The sequence below is a fragment of the Coturnix japonica genome, chromosome 1, assembly GCF_054131305.1.
Source record: "Coturnix japonica strain WE chromosome 1, WE-NBRP24, whole genome shotgun sequence".
In the NCBI taxonomy this organism is placed as follows: Eukaryota; Metazoa; Chordata; class Aves; order Galliformes; family Phasianidae; genus Coturnix; species Coturnix japonica.
Genome location: NC_140663.1, coordinates 43,534,245 through 43,551,478, shown reverse-complemented (window position 1 = coordinate 43,551,478; position 17,234 = coordinate 43,534,245). Strand labels below are relative to the sequence as shown.

General features: G+C 42.3%; 2 protein-coding genes across 2 annotated transcripts; both read right to left on the bottom strand.

The window, feature by feature from the left end:
* Positions 1-5,242: 5,242 nt before the first annotated feature.
* LOC146762373 (histone H3) lies at positions 5,243-5,804 on the bottom strand. The gene has a single exon (XM_085515844.1). It carries the CDS (start codon positions 5,708-5,710, stop codon positions 5,300-5,302), a length of 411 nt encoding a protein of 136 aa, XP_085371970.1. The 5' UTR covers positions 5,711-5,804; the 3' UTR covers positions 5,243-5,299.
* A 1,123-nt stretch (positions 5,805-6,927) lies between these two features.
* Positions 6,928-7,350, bottom strand: LOC107311753 (histone H4). Its single transcript, XM_085515988.1, has one exon. It carries the CDS (start codon positions 7,296-7,298, stop codon positions 6,987-6,989), a length of 312 nt encoding a protein of 103 aa, XP_085372114.1. The 5' UTR covers positions 7,299-7,350; the 3' UTR covers positions 6,928-6,986.
* Between the last annotated feature and the right edge of the window lie 9,884 nt (positions 7,351-17,234).

The window sequence follows — 17,234 nt, the reverse complement described above, 5'->3', positions numbered from 1 at the left end:
AGTTTGCTTTTACCTGGAGAGGTATTCAGTATACCTGGAACCGTTTACCTCCGGGGTGGAAGCACAGCCCAACAATTTGCCATGGATTGATCCAAGCTGTTTTGGAACAGGGTAATGCTCCTGAACACTTGCAGTATATTGATGACATTGTAGTGTGGGGCCATACAGCAGCAGAGGTTTCCAAGAAAGGGAAACAGATAATCCAAATTCTTTTGAAAGCTGGTTTTGCCATTAAGCGCAGCAAGGTGAAGGGGCCTGCCCAGGAAATCCAGTTCTTAGGTATAAAGTGGCAGGATGGACGTCGTCACATCCCAGCAAATGTGATTGACAAAATCACTGCTATGTCTCCGCCCACAAAAATAAAACAGAGACCCAATCTTTTCTGGGAGTAGTGGGCTTTTGGAGAATGCATGTCCCAAACTACAGCCACATAGTGAGCCCTCTCTATCAAGTAACACGGAAGAAGAATAATTTCTCATGGGGTCCTGAGCAGCAGCAGGCTTTTGAGCAGATAAAAAAAGAAATAGCCCGTGCCGTGGCCTTGGGGCCAGTACGGACGGGACAGGATGTGAAGAACATCCTCTACACTGCTGCTGGAGAGAAAGGTCCCACCTGGAGTTTGTGGCAAAGAGCCTCAGGAGAGACCCGAGGCCGACCCCTGGGATTTTGGAGTCGAGCATATAAAGGGTCTGAGGAACGCTACACTCCGACTGAGAAGGAGATCTTAGCCGTGTATGAGGGGGTTCAGGCTGCTTCTGAAGTAGTTGGGACAGAGGTTCAGCTTCTTCTAGCACCTCGCTTGCCAGTAATAAACTGGATGTTTAAAGGACAGGTTCCCTCCACCCATCATGCTACTGATGCCACTTGGAGTAAGTGGATTTCATTAATTACTCAACAAGCTCGAATGGGAAAACTCAGCCATCCTGGAATTCTAGAAGTGATCATGGACTGGCCTGAGAGTAAAAAAATTGAAACACCACCTACAGAAGAGGTATCACGTGCTAAAGAGGCACCACCATACAATGAGCTACCAGAAAACGAAAAGAAATTTGCCCTATTCACAGACGGATCATGTCATATTGTAGGGAAGCATCGCAGATGGAAAGCTGCTGTATGGAGCCCCACACGACAAGTTGCAGAGGCCACTGAAGGTAAAGGAGAATCAAGTCAATTCGCAGAGGTAAAGGCTGTTCAGCTGGCTTTAGATGTGGCTGAACAGGAGAGGTGGCCAATGCTTCATCTTTATACTGATTCATGGATGGTGGCAAATGCCTTATGGGGGTGGTTGCAACAGTGGGAGGATGATAATTGGCAACGAAAAGGTAAACCTGTTTGGGCTGCTGAACTGTGGAAAGACATTGCTGCCCGAATAAGGAACATTGTTGTAAAGGTGCGCCATGTAGATGCTCATGTGCCTAAAAGTAAGGCTACTGAAGAACATAAAAATAACCATCAAGTTGATCGAGCTGCCAAAATTGAGGTGGCTCAAATAGACTTGGACTGGCAGAACAAGGGTGAATTATTCCTAGCTCGGTGGGCCCATGAGACTTCAGGTCATCAAGGAAGGGATGCAACATATAAGTGGGCCAGAGACCGAGGGGTGGACTTAACCATGGACGCTATTGCGCAGATTATTCATGATTGTGAAACATGCGCCATAATTAAACAAGCCAAGAGGATGAAACCTTTTTGGGGGGAAGGGCGATGGCAAAAGTATAAATATGGAGAGGCATGGCAGGTTGATTATATCACCTTGCCACGATCTCGCAATGGTAAGTGTTATGTACTCACCATGGTGGAGGCAACCACTGGGTGGCTCGAAACATACGCAGTACCCCATGCTACCGCCCGAAACACCATATTAGGGTTGGAAAAGCAAATCCTGTGGCGGCATGGCACTCCGGAAAGAATTGAATCAGATAATGGGACCCATTTTAAAAATTCTCTTGTAACCACTTGGGCCAAAAATCATGGCATTGAGTGGATTTACCATATTCCCTATCATGCACCAGCTTCTGGTAAGATTGAACGATTCAATGGGTTGTTGAAAACCATGTTGAAAGCAATGGGTGGTGGAACGTACAAAAACTGGGAGAACCATTTAGCAGAAGCCACCTGGTTGGTCAACACTCGAGGATCTAGTAATCGTAATGGTCCTAACCAATCCAGCTCCCTACGTACCGTGGAGGGAGATAAGGTTCCTGTAGTACACATAAAGAGCGTGTTGGGAAAGACGGTTTGGGTCCTTCCAGCATCTGGAAAGGGCAAACCTCTCCGGGGCACTGTTTTTGCCCAGGGACCTGGGTGCACGTGGTGGGTGATGGACAAAAATGGGAATGTCCAATGTGTACCACAAGGGAATTTGATGTTGGGGGAGTGCACCCAATGATTTTCCTGTAGATATATAGGTAGAGTCTCAGAAAATATTTCAATTAGGTGCAAGATAGTTCAATTAGGTACAGGACTTAAGATAGAGTGGATTAATGTTAAGGAAACACTTCTTCCTATATACCTTAATTGGGCATTTTGTAAGCAAGTTTTTCCATCTGGACTCCATATCGTGCACTGGCCATGCATGTGTAGAGCACACATGGAAAGAAGTATAAGTCAAAAGGAAAGCTGCTGTGGTGGCTGGGAAAGGATGAGTGCACCTTGATGTGGGGGACGCCCTACTAGCACTGCCTTTCTCCTCCACCGCTGACGTGTTTTCCTTTTTCTGGCAGTTTTGCCATTTTCTCAAAATTAATAAATAGTAGGTTAGGTTATAGAGTTTTGTTCTCAACTTAGGGATTTGTATGGAATAAATATAAATTGTTGAGGAAAATAAGGTTGCTGATTATTCACAATTATACATATGAGTGTGTATGTATGTATAAACATAATGTAATGATGTAGAATAAGGGGTGGAATGTCATGGTTTAATAATTTTGTAATTTTTGCTATCAGTATTCCACATCATAACATCATATAAAGCATGAATAATTTTACTGAATCTGCAACTTACAGAAGAAGACTACATCTCCCAGGGAACAACACGATAGGTCACGGGACCTGGACTCTATATTAACTCAGTCACAGAACAGACTGACGTCTTTCGAGTTCTGGCGTTCAGGGGAGTGTGTGGGAGCCTTCAGCCGTTCGCCTAGATTTCACAGTAGGCCTCTCGGTTACGGGACTCATTCTCTCTCCTATTTTGCTTGATTCGTTAGCTCAATTTTCAATTATATCGTATTATATTGTGTTATCCTGTATTTCGATATAGTATTTAGTAAATAAGTGTGCCTCCTTAGATCGTTGCCGCTGTTTTCTTTTCCTAATTAACTTTTTCCTTTCGGCCTAGGGCCCCTCCGGGGCCCACGGCCCCCTGTCACGGACGCAGGTGGATTTTTAGTTCAAACCGTGACAGATATTTATCAAATACTTTAAAATTACACTAATGGACACAATCTTTATGTTACTCCAACAGGAGAGGTTTCCACTTATCAGATTTCCAGCCCTTATTGTGCAGGTGTTAATGTGTAAAGGGACAAAGTCAGTTTTTCAATGTGATCATCCCATACAGCAACACAGGAATCACAGAGAGAAAAGTTGTACAGAATACCTAATCCTTTCCATGATGGGACAGAGGGAACTGAGAAAGAGTTAAAGGGATATTGACTGAAGGAAATGCACACACATGTATCCATGTAAATAGTTTTCTGTATGTACCTTCTACAGTCCCATGTCTGGCTTTTGCTACCAGGCATTGCCATTTTCCAGTTTCCTTCCCCTTTGTATCTAGTTTTGCTATGAATATGTCCTGTTTCCGGCCTCTTTTACATGCCATGTGCTATTTCTGAAACAACGCACCCCATGAATCATCCTCACATAACTAAGTTCTCACTGGAGACCAACACGGACGATAACATTACAGCAGCACATAGGATAGACTACGCTGCATTATCGAGGACAGTGAAAAAGATGCCTTAAGAACCAAAGCCGTGGGAATCCAAATGTTTTATTTGTGAACCCACAAAAAAAGATGAGTTTACCAAGATACTGAACAGCTCAATCTGCAGAACTGAGCACAATACAATGGGTTAATAAAGCAAGTCAAAGGCCAGCTGCAACTTCCTGCCTACAGAAGTCTGATGAATGAACTAACATCTAGTAAATATAGATCCTGATTTCCTACTTATATTCCTCTTCTGTCTCGATCTTCTTTTCGAGATCGAATGCAGAACCCACCCTGAATTCTCACTACCACATTCCCTACAGGCGGGGGGCCTTACGAATCCACCGCAGCCAGGCAGCCGATTCTCCGCCCCTTCTCCCCGCTTCGGTCTCGAACAAAAGCTCCGGAGCCCTGCGCCAGCCTCCAATGTTTGCGAAAGAGGGGAGAGGGGGATGGGGAACACAGCACTTCCCAGGAACATCCACTGAGTTCTGGTTTTTGGCTTTGTTGGTTCCCCCAAACCTTTTTTTTCCACTGCCCCTGTTGAAAGGTACTCAGGATTTATTCAGATCTCCAAGTAGTAAATCAGGCAGAGAACGCAGATAAACAACAATTTAGATTACTTGAATATCCAAGCTGTCCCTAACACCAGCCTCACTTTATTAGTGATTTTTCTTTATTCGCTAGAACACTTGGACATCTATTGAAGCATTAAAAGTTTTAGACCACCTCCCAGCACAAGCAATGGCTGAGCACACTTGTAAGGAAAACACAGAAATAAATTACTGTGAACTTCTTTTTTGCTGTTGCTATTTTGTTTCCTTTTTAAAGACACAGTTAATACTTACCGTGATACTTAGAAGTACGGACTCCAGCAGTGGACATTAGAACTACACGAATGGCCGATTCATGGTGAAATTAAAGAACTACGGAAAACAGCTTTAACCTACCACTCAAAATAGCTCTCATACTGATATTTTTGCAACATTTCCGCACCGGAACTAAATGAGCACTTCATACTACTTAGACACATCCAAAAAAAGCATGCCACTCCCCCCTCCCCCCCCAGATCTGTATTGTGTCAATAACGCTTGCAGAGAAAACAGCATAAATAAGAGGCATTTATAAACATTTTTCCACACAATTCCCAGCAGAAAAGATAAATGTAGAGATGGTGAGAAAATAATGACGAGTAGTTACAGTACACGTCTTTTTTTTTTTTACGATACCTTAAACGAAGCTCAGGATGATGAAACCAGTATGCAACTATCAGTGAACACAGCGACACAGCTCTCTTAAGTGGCAACGTGGTGGCTCTTAAAAGAGCCTTTAGGGTGCGGGAACAAAGTAGTAGGGCCAGCAGCCTTAGGCGCGCTCCCCGCGGATGCGTCGGGCGAGCTGGATGTCCTTGGGCATGATGGTGACGCGCTTGGCGTGGATGGCGCACAGGTTGGTGTCCTCGAAGAGCCCCACCAGGTAGGCCTCGCTGGCCTCCTGCAGCGCCATGACGGCCGAGCTCTGGAAGCGCAGGTCGGTCTTGAAGTCCTGCGCGATCTCGCGCACCAGGCGCTGGAAGGGCAGCTTGCGGATCAGCAGCTCCGTGGACTTCTGGTAGCGCCGGATCTCGCGCAGCGCCACCGTGCCGGGCCGGTAGCGGTGCGGCTTCTTGACGCCGCCCGTGGCCGGCGCGCTCTTGCGGGCCGCCTTGGTGGCCAGCTGCTTGCGGGGCGCCTTCCCGCCTGTCGATTTACGCGCCGTCTGCTTCGTACGCGCCATCGCTCTGAAACAACAAAGCAACACCCGTGCAACACCGCAGAGGAATAGTAGCGCGCTGCATCCGTGGCTGACTTTATAGTATGCTCCCCCCCTCTGATTGGCTGGCTCGGAGACCCCTTTTTTATTGGACACTTTCAAATTCAAAAAGCGCGCCTAGAAAGGGCGCCACTTTATTACCGGCCAACGGTGTCCGCCCTTCCCCCCAGCCCACGTTTGGCGCCTTTTTGTGTTCAGCCGCGTCCGCTCCGGGCGGCGCCTGCGATACCGTGTTGCAACCTGCCCAAAGTCGCTGTAAATAGGGCAGAGGAGCCCCTACTTGCTCTTTTTCGAGCCCTGAGATCCGTACATCCTTTTTATTTCGGCTTATATGAACCCGATTTCTGGTTATAAACGCGACAGCAGTTTCTCAGCAGGAGCTCCCTCCTGACGGATTCGTTTACATAAAGAGAGTTCGGTGTCACGGTACCAAAGCAGCACAGCGCTGTACCCAGGCGCCTGCGGGTCTCTGCGATTCAAGGAACGTTGCTCCCAGCGTCTGGGAACTGCTGAGAGCACAATGGGCGCCTTGCACGTTTCTTGGTAGGAGAGCGCCTGACCAGAGGCTGTTTCGGGTGAAAAGAAGCGGTGTAGGGAAAGCGGCTGCACGGAGCTGCTCTGGCTTCAGCGAAAATACCTTTAGGAATTTTATGACACCCACCAAGAATACCGGGCTGTTTTGTACAATTGGGAGAGTTGGGATCATTTCGGTATTTACAAGTGTGTGTTTAGGGGACCCAGCAGCTGAGCGCAGTCCCCTCCCCCACTCGCTTTCCCCCGCAGCATTTCGGCACACCGCGGGGCCCCGTGAAGAACAACGCAATTTTAATAGAATCCGCCCCTACGTGTCTTGTTCACGCCCTCAGCACTTCGAACGGACCGAGTGCTCTACAGGCACCTGGGGGACGGAGGGCTCAGGGAGCCTCTCCTACGATTTAACCAAACGTATCGGTGTAGCAAGCGCTAAAGCTGTCTACTTGGCTGTTGATATGGCTGCGTATATTGTTTACTTGAGTGTGGATCCTTAATGGGATAGTGAACGGGAGCTCCAGCTAAATAATCTGTACTTTAATCTTAATAGGGCCGCCTTGCAAGCGATTTATGCATCAAAGTTGTGAAGGAGTGGTGTTAGCATTATGGAATAAATAGGTTGAAGCGACACAGCTCCTTTCCAGCTTAAGTGGGCGGCTCTTAAAAGAGCCTTTGGGTTACTGAAAGCGAATTGTTATTAAAGTCGAGTTTAACCGCCGAAGCCGTAGAGGGTGCGTCCCTGGCGTTTGAGCGCGTAGACCACGTCCATGGCCGTGACCGTCTTCCTCTTGGCGTGCTCGGTGTAGGTGACGGCGTCGCGGATGACGTTCTCCAGGAACACCTTGAGCACGCCGCGCGTCTCCTCGTAGATCAGCCCCGAGATGCGCTTGACGCCGCCGCGCCGCGCCAGGCGGCGGATGGCCGGCTTGGTGATGCCCTGGATGTTGTCGCGCAGCACCTTACGGTGGCGCTTGGCGCCCCCCTTGCCGAGCCCCTTCCCACCTTTGCCTCTGCCAGACATGACTGCTAACGCAACCGTGAAAAGATGTGGGGTGATCGGCGGGAAGCGGGTTTATTTGTAGTGTGAGAGCCGACCTAATTGAGGACTGCGACGAGACGGCTCGCGCGAGAAAGAGGGGGAGGGGTTCCCGCCTCTTTTGTTCCCTCCCGCATAGCGGATGATGGCGCAGCGCCCCCAGATAAAAGATAACTGTAACGATTCCACATTCTAAAGTGAATAGTCCCCATTCAATAAATGGTCGTGAGAACTGGAAAGTGATTTTCCTCCTTTATCAGTATTTGTTTTTTATTATTTTGTACTAACCTCACGTTTGTTTGAATTGCTTTAAATTCATAATGTTTTCTCACTGTTGTCCATTTCCCACTGTTGTTCATTTATTTTTTCTCTCTTTTTTCTTTTCTTTCTTTTTTTTTTTTCCCCATGCATTTAGAATTTAATGAACTTTTCTTCAGAAATGTTGTCAGGTTGCCTTTGCACTTGGGAGGACTTTTCACATTTGTTCTGTCACATTTTCTAAAATGCAGTTTTCATTGTTTGATTTCTATTTCTAAAATAGGGAAAATGATACTCTTTTCCCTTTTTCACACAAGCAAGCCCAAGTCTATTAGCTTATATTCGCCAGAAATAAAACAGAAGGTTTTTTAAATAGGTACATTGATATTAAATTGTTACCACCTTTCAGTTTGACTCATTTGGTGTGCTGGCTTTGTAGGAACCAGGTTACCATCTCTCAAGTTTGATTTCATTCTGTCCACTCAATTATTATTTCAACATATTATTTTCAGATTCTACTATAATTAGAACAGAAATCATTTACTGAACTGCCATGTACTAAACCAGAAGTTCACTCTGTTCAGCAATAAAGAAATTAAATTCTGCCACAAAGCTGAAGGAGGTTTTTGTTCAAATTTTAGTCAAATTTTAATCTTAAAATAGGAGATAATTTCCCCGACTGTACAAAAGTTGTTTCTTACACTTCCCTTAAACATTTTAATGGTCAGTATCACCCCTCTGTCCTTTTCAGCTGCTGTAGTTCACTTAGTAGAGGCATCCACATCTTTTTTCCCATAAGCTTTAATAACTATGCCTCTGGTTACACAGATGAGGAGTAACGCCCAGCTGTATCTAAGCAATCATATAATTTGTCACAGTCTAAATCCCCTTTGATTTGTTATAGTCCTCCTCATACATCCTTTCTCTACCTTGGAGAAGTTACCATACAACTCCTGCAGTTTGTATAATAAAGAACTGCTTTGCTTGTTTGTTTCTAAATTAGTTATGATGGTTTTTCACTCACAAGTGCCTCATTAGCAGCAGAATTCTGTATTCCAGAAGTCTTTCCTTTCTGTTCCTCAACCCCTGCTAATACCTCATAGTGACAGTGCTCTAGCAATAGCATATGCCATTAAAAAGAAAAATAAATAAATAAATAGTGCATACATATAAACGAATATATATCCACAAGGTGGATTTGAGAAATCTAGTTGTGCAAGGCAGAGACAAATGACTCTGGTGCACTGAGAACACTTGCTATCTGTTCATATGATTTTTGCACTTGTCTTTGGGGTAACATTTGCAAGTTTCTGGCTGCCATGCTCTTAGACTGGTTTTCTTTATCCTGTAGGTAACTAACATGTTTTCTCATTTGTCTTTAAAGTTTAGCTCTAGAAAGGACTTCAGGAGGGTTTTCTTCCTTCACTGGAAATCTTAGAATTAAAAATCAGAATACAGAGTTATCAATTAATCCTGACTTTAGAAATGAAATTATGAATGAAATGGAAATGGAATTTCAAATATCAGATCTCAGATCAGTATTAGACAAAAATAAGAACAAAATACTTCCAGACATTATATTGCAGAAACATATGCGAATAATCTTCTGGAATGCTGTCTATATTTTTCAGACTAGTAGTTGGCAGTGTTTTATCAGTATCAGTGAATTGGTACTTCTTGCACTGCCCACTCATGGACAGATGCTACTTCATTCTCTATTTGAAACATTAGCTGTCAATTACAAAGGGAAATAAAATGGAATTGTGATCATTTCTTTGTGAATGAGAAAGGTCTTATAGACCCTAACTTTGCATTGCTCCATGCTCCCGTTATCTCCCATGCTTAAAACATACCAGATCTCTCCTTGGCTATATGGTGAAATGAAACAGATCTTTCATTTGAAGTGAGAACCTGGGCACTTGTGGCAGACCAGCCCACCCCACAACAGAGAGGAGAAAGGGAAAAGAATATCACTGAGCTTTGGTAAAGGAAGATGAGCTTATGTGAACACCAGGGAGACTGGAAGAGTAACTGGTTTTAAATAAGACAGCAGTGTCAGTGAACCACCAGGTTCCTTCAGAAGATAACAAAAACAGTGATTTTCTTCCTGCTACAACATCATGGAGGGTGGGAAGTAACAACATATATGTAGTTCAGCCCAACATGAGGTATAGAAACTGAACAACATACAGAACCAATTTTGAAGAGAGGAACAGGCTAGAGGTGACAATCAGCTTACTCCTTTTGGGTGACTAAGGAAGGTTGCTGATGTAACAATGAGTATATAGAGACCAGTAATGAGAATTATGTTTGCAGTGATATTCATCTGTATATCATAACTGATACATTATGTGTCTGATGTGATCTCAGTAAATAACTGCATAATGGTCTTACGTCAAAATCTCATGTAACTAAGTTAATGTCATATTAAATATTAGATTCTTCTTGTGTGGGTTATCTAAAAGAAAACACTTACAGAGCCCTAAATACTGACTGCAGGGAAATGTGGTGAATGGCAGCCTGTTATATGTAGATATGAGTGCAAACAACACATCATGTACAATTCAGGTGTCTAAATCTATCCTAGTAGTCCTCATTCTCTGTATCCCGATGCCCATGTACTCAACCTTCTGTGCCACACTGAAAAACTGAGATTCTGGTGTTTACAGACACCCCATTTTTGATCAGAGAAATGGGGCTGCTCTGGATTGTTTATAACCTTTCTCTTGCTGCCATGTCTAGACACCACATATGGTCCAATAGGGCAAGGAAAGTGCTCCGGCATGGCCCAGCCTGTACTGACCTTTGAGGTCAGCCATTTGCTATACACAGAGTGTGGCTTCTTACACATCAGAATATAATCCACATGGGCAAAATTTTCCAGACCTCTCACTTCCTCTGTGCCATGCCAGCTGCCTGCAAAAGAGTTAAGTGCCAGCTGTCTGAGTTCCTGCTCTGTTCCTCTGCAAACCAGCAGGATCTGGCTGCCATTTCCTCATGGAAAATGATGACAACACAGTGTTGGTCTCCAGCAGTGATGACAGGAAGGGCCACTGCACACACATTTCCCAAGGAATGTTGTCCTTGGCACCCACACCCAAACACTGTGAGTCTAATGTCCACCTTGACAGAAGGAGGCTTCCAAACTCATTGTCCCCCCCAGCACCACACACAAGCTACAGGCCAAAATACATAGGTCTCACTTTCCCCTGTCACAAGCTGCTTGGCAGCCTTGCAGCTCTCTCCAAGCTAGAGAGCAGGTGTTGGCAGGCTCCTTAGTTAGTATAGATGAGCATAAATAGTGTTGGGATGTTGGGAAGATAGCAAATACCTAGTTCCTCAAGTTAAGCTGTTTTAGAACAGGAGAGACAAGACAGGGTAGTAAGTTGAGGATGGGCTCCAATGCACTGCTTTGCCAATGTTGTCTTCCTTGAAATTCAGGCTTTCCCCAGGGAGGCAGCAAAGGGCTGAGTGTGGAACGAGGCTTCTCCAATGTCCCTGAAGGTGATTTTCCAGGAGAAGAATAGCCTATATGGTCAGAGCTCTGTAGCACACCATGCAGGTCTGGTCCTGCACTCAGGTGAGCAGCAGCAACCCAGCTAATCAACAACCCAGCTGATACTTGCTTACTTCTCCTAAATTATTAATTAATACCTTAATTATTAATTAATACCTTCCAAATGGGGTATTTGAAGCACACAGGTCTCCTAATTCATTGATACATTAAGAGTGGGTAAAATATCACAGAAGTCTGGCAAGCACAATGTTTCCCACACAGCAGAGGCTATTAAGTTCCTCTCTTTGCCTGGGATCCTGCAGAGATGCACTGGGTAAGAAGTATTTCTTTTGAACTCTGCCAGCTCCTATACAGTTATAAGCACTTTACAGCCACTAAAGTACTGTCTCCTCCAAGCAGCCTATCTGGGACATAGTCTTCAAAGAAATGAACCAACTGTTCACATTCCTGTTAAAATATATTTGATTTTGTCTTGAGCTGTGTGTTTCTGGAGGAAGCCAAGTCTGTAAATTGGTGACGTGTGTTGTGTCAGTGTCTCCAGACACTACTGTGCTTTTGTCTTTGTTTCAGTAATATTTTTGTTGGAAAACCAAATGTTTTGTTTGAAACCTCAACTGCTTACATGACTTTATTTATTCTTAGGTTCTGAACACAGCAACAGTCATCCCTTCGAAGGCTCAGCAGTTGGGAAAGATGACTCTAACCTTAGCGGGGAGCTCAGGCCTGTCATTTCCTAGCCCATGCTGATGCAAATGGTTGTTCTGTTTTATGTGTGGAAATTTGCATTTCTCCTTAACAAACTGTGTGAGATTTCTTTTGGCCAAATCTTAAGTTTACTAAAGTCCCTTAGAACTGAATGTCTTAATTTTCACTCTCCCTTTCCTCCCTAACTTAGTGTCTTCTACATATGCTAAGACATATCATATGTCTTATCATCTAGGACATTACAGAATGCAGTAAAATAGTAGCCCAGGGATATTCTAATCTTCTATAAGTTGTTCTTGTCTAAACCGTTAATTGCTATGTTTTCATCTCACTTTGTGGCCAGTTTTTAAGTACCTGACAGCCTATTGAACTCACTCTACTCCCTTGGATCCCAGATGAAATCCCAAATGAGAGTGCTGTGGGAGATTACTCAAAAAATGTTACTGAATGCAAAGTGCAGTGCATTAAGTACCCTCCCTTGACTACACACAGATTCACACTCAGATTCATAGTTACGAGACAGCTACAAGTATCAAAGCATCAGCAATTATATTGTCCTCCATTCACTGTCAGCAATTGAACCCTTTTTATATCTGATAACAGTTCAGTGTCACTGACTATTGGACACGCCACAGATACTAGCCGTATCTGCCAGTGTGTCTCTCCACTTGCTTTTAGAAATTATTCCCTTACTTTTACTGCAGCAAACATTTTCATCTATTTCCTTATATTTTCAGCAATGTTGACTGAGCAAATATAATTCCTTTCCTTTCAATATTTTTTCAAAATATTTTTGGAGGATTATTAATTTTTCAGCCTTCTCTTTGAGTCAGGCAATTCCAGCTGTATATGCCCTTTTATCAGGGGGTAGCTCCCAGTCTTGTGATAACTGCTGCTGCTTTCTCATGTGTGTTTCCTTTTTTTTTTTTTTTTTTTCCTCCCCAGTTCTAATTACCTGTAACTCAGTACAAAAGCCAGGCTAAAAAACACAGTGAGACCACAGTAGCCCTGACTGCAGTGGGAGATCTTCATTTCTGTTGCGGATATAACCATCATCTTCCTCCCTTGATTTGTTATCAAACTGTTTCTGTATTGTTACAGGCTATAGTTACAGCCTGAAGATGCAGATCATTTCAAGTTCAAGTCAGCTGCTACCCTAAAGCTGACAAATTTCTTTCCAAGTGAATACACAGTATTGAAGATAACATCTTCAGTTTACAAGGAATTTTTCACTTTCTAACCTCCATTACTCTTGATTAATTCTAACTTGTTACACATCTAGATATGCACTGTAAACTATTATTCAAATTAATAATAAAATTATACCAGGCCCAAGACTGAATCTTTTAGAATACTGTTTGACACAGCATTCTAACTTAATAAATGGCAATTATAAACTTTCAGATATAATTTTGTTATCAGTGTGGGTGTGTTTGTTTTGTGGTAGCCAAAGTTTCCCTGATTAGTAATTTTTGTTACAATATTTTCCTACACTTAATAAAATGTCCAATGTTATGTAAAATCAAAAAGGAGATAAAATCTCAAATGTATCAGCTACAGGAAAATATTCCATTCTCTTCTGAGAGTCTTTTTGAAGTTAGTTTTGAAGCAAGTAGTTTAACGCCTTCCTTGAATTTGCCTGACACGGTAACAAGGTGTTACGCTCCTGGGGTATGTTGAGCTTGTGGCCCTGTAGCTTAATTCTTGCCTATGTCATGCTTTAAGATTGATTTTAAGAGTATTTTTCAGGCAGGGTGAAGATCTGGATCTACTGAGTATTACCACAGGTAAGCTTTCAGCATTCCTTTCACATATCATGATATCTTATGAAATGCTACCTAAGAACACAAACATCCTCACTGCTACTGAAGGGACAGGATGTGGATGTTCTATGTTGATGATCTTGTATCAGTTTACAGCACTGGGTGGATTAGTACTTGTAATCTGGCTTTCTGGAATCTAACTGTGTTGTGTATTACAATTTTTTTTTTCTCTCTTTTTCCAGGCACTTAGTGAGAGTTATAGTAAGGGTTACATTTCATTTCCACACATAGGCTTGTGTGTCCTTTATTTATGCACTTTCTCTTCATCTGAAAAAAAAAAAAAAAAAAAGACTACAATTATATATACAGAAGAACAAATTTATGCTCACAAATCAAATTCCTATATATAATAATAGTACTAATGCTCAGTGATGGGTGCAGAGAAACAAAACATGGTTATGTGGGGATTTCTGTTCCATATTTTCCAGGTGGATAAAGAGATTTTCATCTTTAGTTATAAAAAGGGACAGCTCTGATTTTCGCTGCCTAGCAAACATGACAGAGAGGAGAGTGGCACTATTATGCTTCTTTTAGCTGCTCACGTGCAAGAATCCACTAGGTCCTGATTAGGCACTTCAATCACTCCATTTTTATTTTGTTCTGTTTCATTTTTCTATGTTACTGCCTCTCTTGTACATGGAAGGTACACCAGCCTATTGATGTACTCTGGTTTTAGAGGATTTGAGTTGTATTCATATTTGAAATAGCAGGTTTGCCAGCACTCCAACTAGCCATTACAAGTCCCACACTCATGGACAACATGATCACAAAGCCAAAACAGGGCAATTCAAACTGCTCTTGACAAGCCTTGAAAGTAAAACTGTGTGAGAGGTAACAGTGGTTTTCCTGAAGCTACTTTTAATTAATGACCACAAGTGAAAAATGGCAGGAGTACAATTCATCATTAATCTGTGCATGGGTTTCATAAATTAACATGGGTAAATACTAATTCCAAACCATTGCTGATGGAGGTGATTTTTCCCCTCCTCTCAGCACTGATGAGAACTGCCCAGTGACAAGACAGGAAAAAATCAGCACAAACCAAAACACAGGAAATTCTACTACAATGTGAATAATATATGCAATTTTTTTTACTGTATAGATGGTCAAACAGTAGAGCAGTTTGCCCATAGAAGTTGTCAAGTCTCCCTGCTCTTGCTGGCTGTGGTTTGATCCTGGGTGTTTTGGATCCTGGGATCCACGCTTTCCAACTTCCACTCTTCTGTAATAGTAAAATCACTGCAGTCTTAAAAATCACTGACATTGTTTTCAAGTGCTTATGTCACTGGTAGCAATCCTGCTTTGCTGAACCTAGGTAAATAGGAAAAGTACTATGGAGACTACTAGACCCTTCTATGATGAGAAGAGTGTGGTCAGAGCATCCCTTTTTTTATCTCAACCCTTAAAAACTCAGTAATATGATGTACCTCAAAGGCATATATACTTCTAGAAATATTTATCACTCTGCTGTGTTAGATGGACAAGAATGAAAACCTTTTTTTCTTTATTTGTTTTGCTTTTGTCCTGCTTTGAATGTAGCAGAGGCCAAAATCATTCCTGAACTCAAGGATGAAACTGTGATGTAGCAATGCACATGGATTGGAGAAAGAAAGCAGCAGCAGAGACCGTCCTACTATGCAGCTGCGAGAGAACTTCCCTACATTCAGTTTCCTAGAGATAGAAAACAAAGTATCTCCATCTGTCTCAATAATATCAGCAGGCTGTTCCAGTACAGGTCAAATCATTTTGCATGTTTTTAGAACTAAGTTTCTTGGCTTATACCAAATAGAAAAATGCTTCTCTCAACTTTCTAAACAGTTGTGCCGCTGCAAGTAATAGATTCGAAGGCAAAATAGATACATTTATTAGGATATGTGATGCCTTAACATTGAAACATCTAGTGACATATTTTTCTTAGTTTTATTGAGGTATATATTTCAGGCAACACACATGAATTTATTACCAAAGGCATTTTGTCATCTAAATTTTTCCTTAATATATAAACTTTGCAACTGTTGAATCAGTGTTAGCAATAAACTTGCCACAGAGCAAGAACTTGACTAATGCTTTTTGATCTTGTTATATGTATGTATGTATGTATGTATGTATGCTTTTAATGATTAATGTTCAGAGTAGTTACCTGAATGCGTGCAAAAACATCCTTTGTCAAGAGAATAGGATACTTATATTAAAAATAAATAATTTCTCTGGGTCTTCAACATGCTAAGAAGAATAAATATCATTAAATGAGTGTAGTCTTTAATGTATCCATACTGTTTTCCTAAAGTCTGTGTGTTTAATCTGTCCATACCTGTCTAATGTCTAATCTGTTTTTCCTCCTTGTGGAGCCTATGTCTGAATAGGAAAAATAAGTGAGTTTTTCTCTCAATGGCTATTTCTGGAAAAGCAAACTTGAATATTGTTCAGAGTTTCTGACATCTTTATTTTATCTGATTAACATGAGAAACTCAGTTCCACACCCAAGGGAGAAATCAACAGGAAAAAGCAAAAAGGAAATGGAAAAGAAAAGGGGAAGAGAAAAGATGGAAAAGGAAAAGAAGAAGAAAGGAGAAAGAGAAAGAAAAGGGAAGAGAAAAAGAAAAAAAGAAAAAAGAAAAAAAAGAAAAAAGGAAAAAAAAAGAAAAAAAGAAAAAAGAAGAAGAGAAAAAAGAAAAAAGAAAAAAAAAGAAAAAAGAAAAAAGAAAGAGGAAGAGGAAGAAAAGGAGAAAGAAAAGGAAAAAGAAAAGGAAAAAGAAAAGGAAAATTAATAAAGAAAAAAGATAAAAGAAAAGGGAGAGGAAGAGGAAAAAAGGAAAAAAAGAAAAAAGGAAAAAAGGAAAAAGCTCTATTCACTCCACCTCGTAACTCTAAAGGCCCACACTCCACTCTTTACAAACTTCAGAGACAGCACTCAAGAACAAGAAACTTCTCAGTGATCACAAAAAGGAGGCCAGGGTTGTGCCCTGTGCAGACCAGGCAGGTCTGATGCCTGAGGAACAGTCAGTATGAGGGGTGCTGACAACTCAGTGTTGGATGTGAAGTGCCAGGTCTGTCTCAGACTGCCAGGGAAAAACATGGAACTTCAGGAGTGCAACTCAGTCAGCACCTGAAGAGGGAATAAGTTCAAAAACATTTGGATTTATATCAACCCACTGAGAATTAAATGAGGAGAAGACCTGATCCATCAGATCAGGTGATCTCACTATCACTGTCTTTACTTTGAACCCAGAAGAGTTCCTTACGTCAAACAGATCTGTATATCTGACAACCCTTTCTAGCTCTGCTCTCTCTACCACTTGCAGACTGATTCTATTTTACAAAAATCTCAGTCTAACTGATTGGGAAAATAAACAACATCTCCTTTTCTAACAACTACCTTTTTGTCTCTCAGAATTTTATTCCCATGCAGGTGCCCAGCCTAAGCTCTTTGGCTACTGTGGATTTGCCCTGGCTGCTAATCTGGGAATGACACCACCTGAAATGTGTGACAGATCTCAGAGCCCAACTCTGGGTGCCTTGCAGCCTGGCTTCAGCAGTAGGGTACTGAACAGCCAGAATCTCCCCTTCCTCTGCCTTTATTTTCCCCACCTTCAATGTATCAGCTGACCTACATACAGA

Bases quoted from the DNA above. Each gene is read 5' to 3' on its own strand.
- LOC107311753 (XM_085515988.1), bottom strand. From the start codon at position 7,298: ATGTCTGGCAGAGGCAAAGGTGGGAAGGGGCTCGGCAAGGGGGGCGCC.
- LOC146762373 (XM_085515844.1), bottom strand. From the start codon at position 5,710: ATGGCGCGTACGAAGCAGACGGCGCGTAAATCGACAGGCGGGAAGGCG.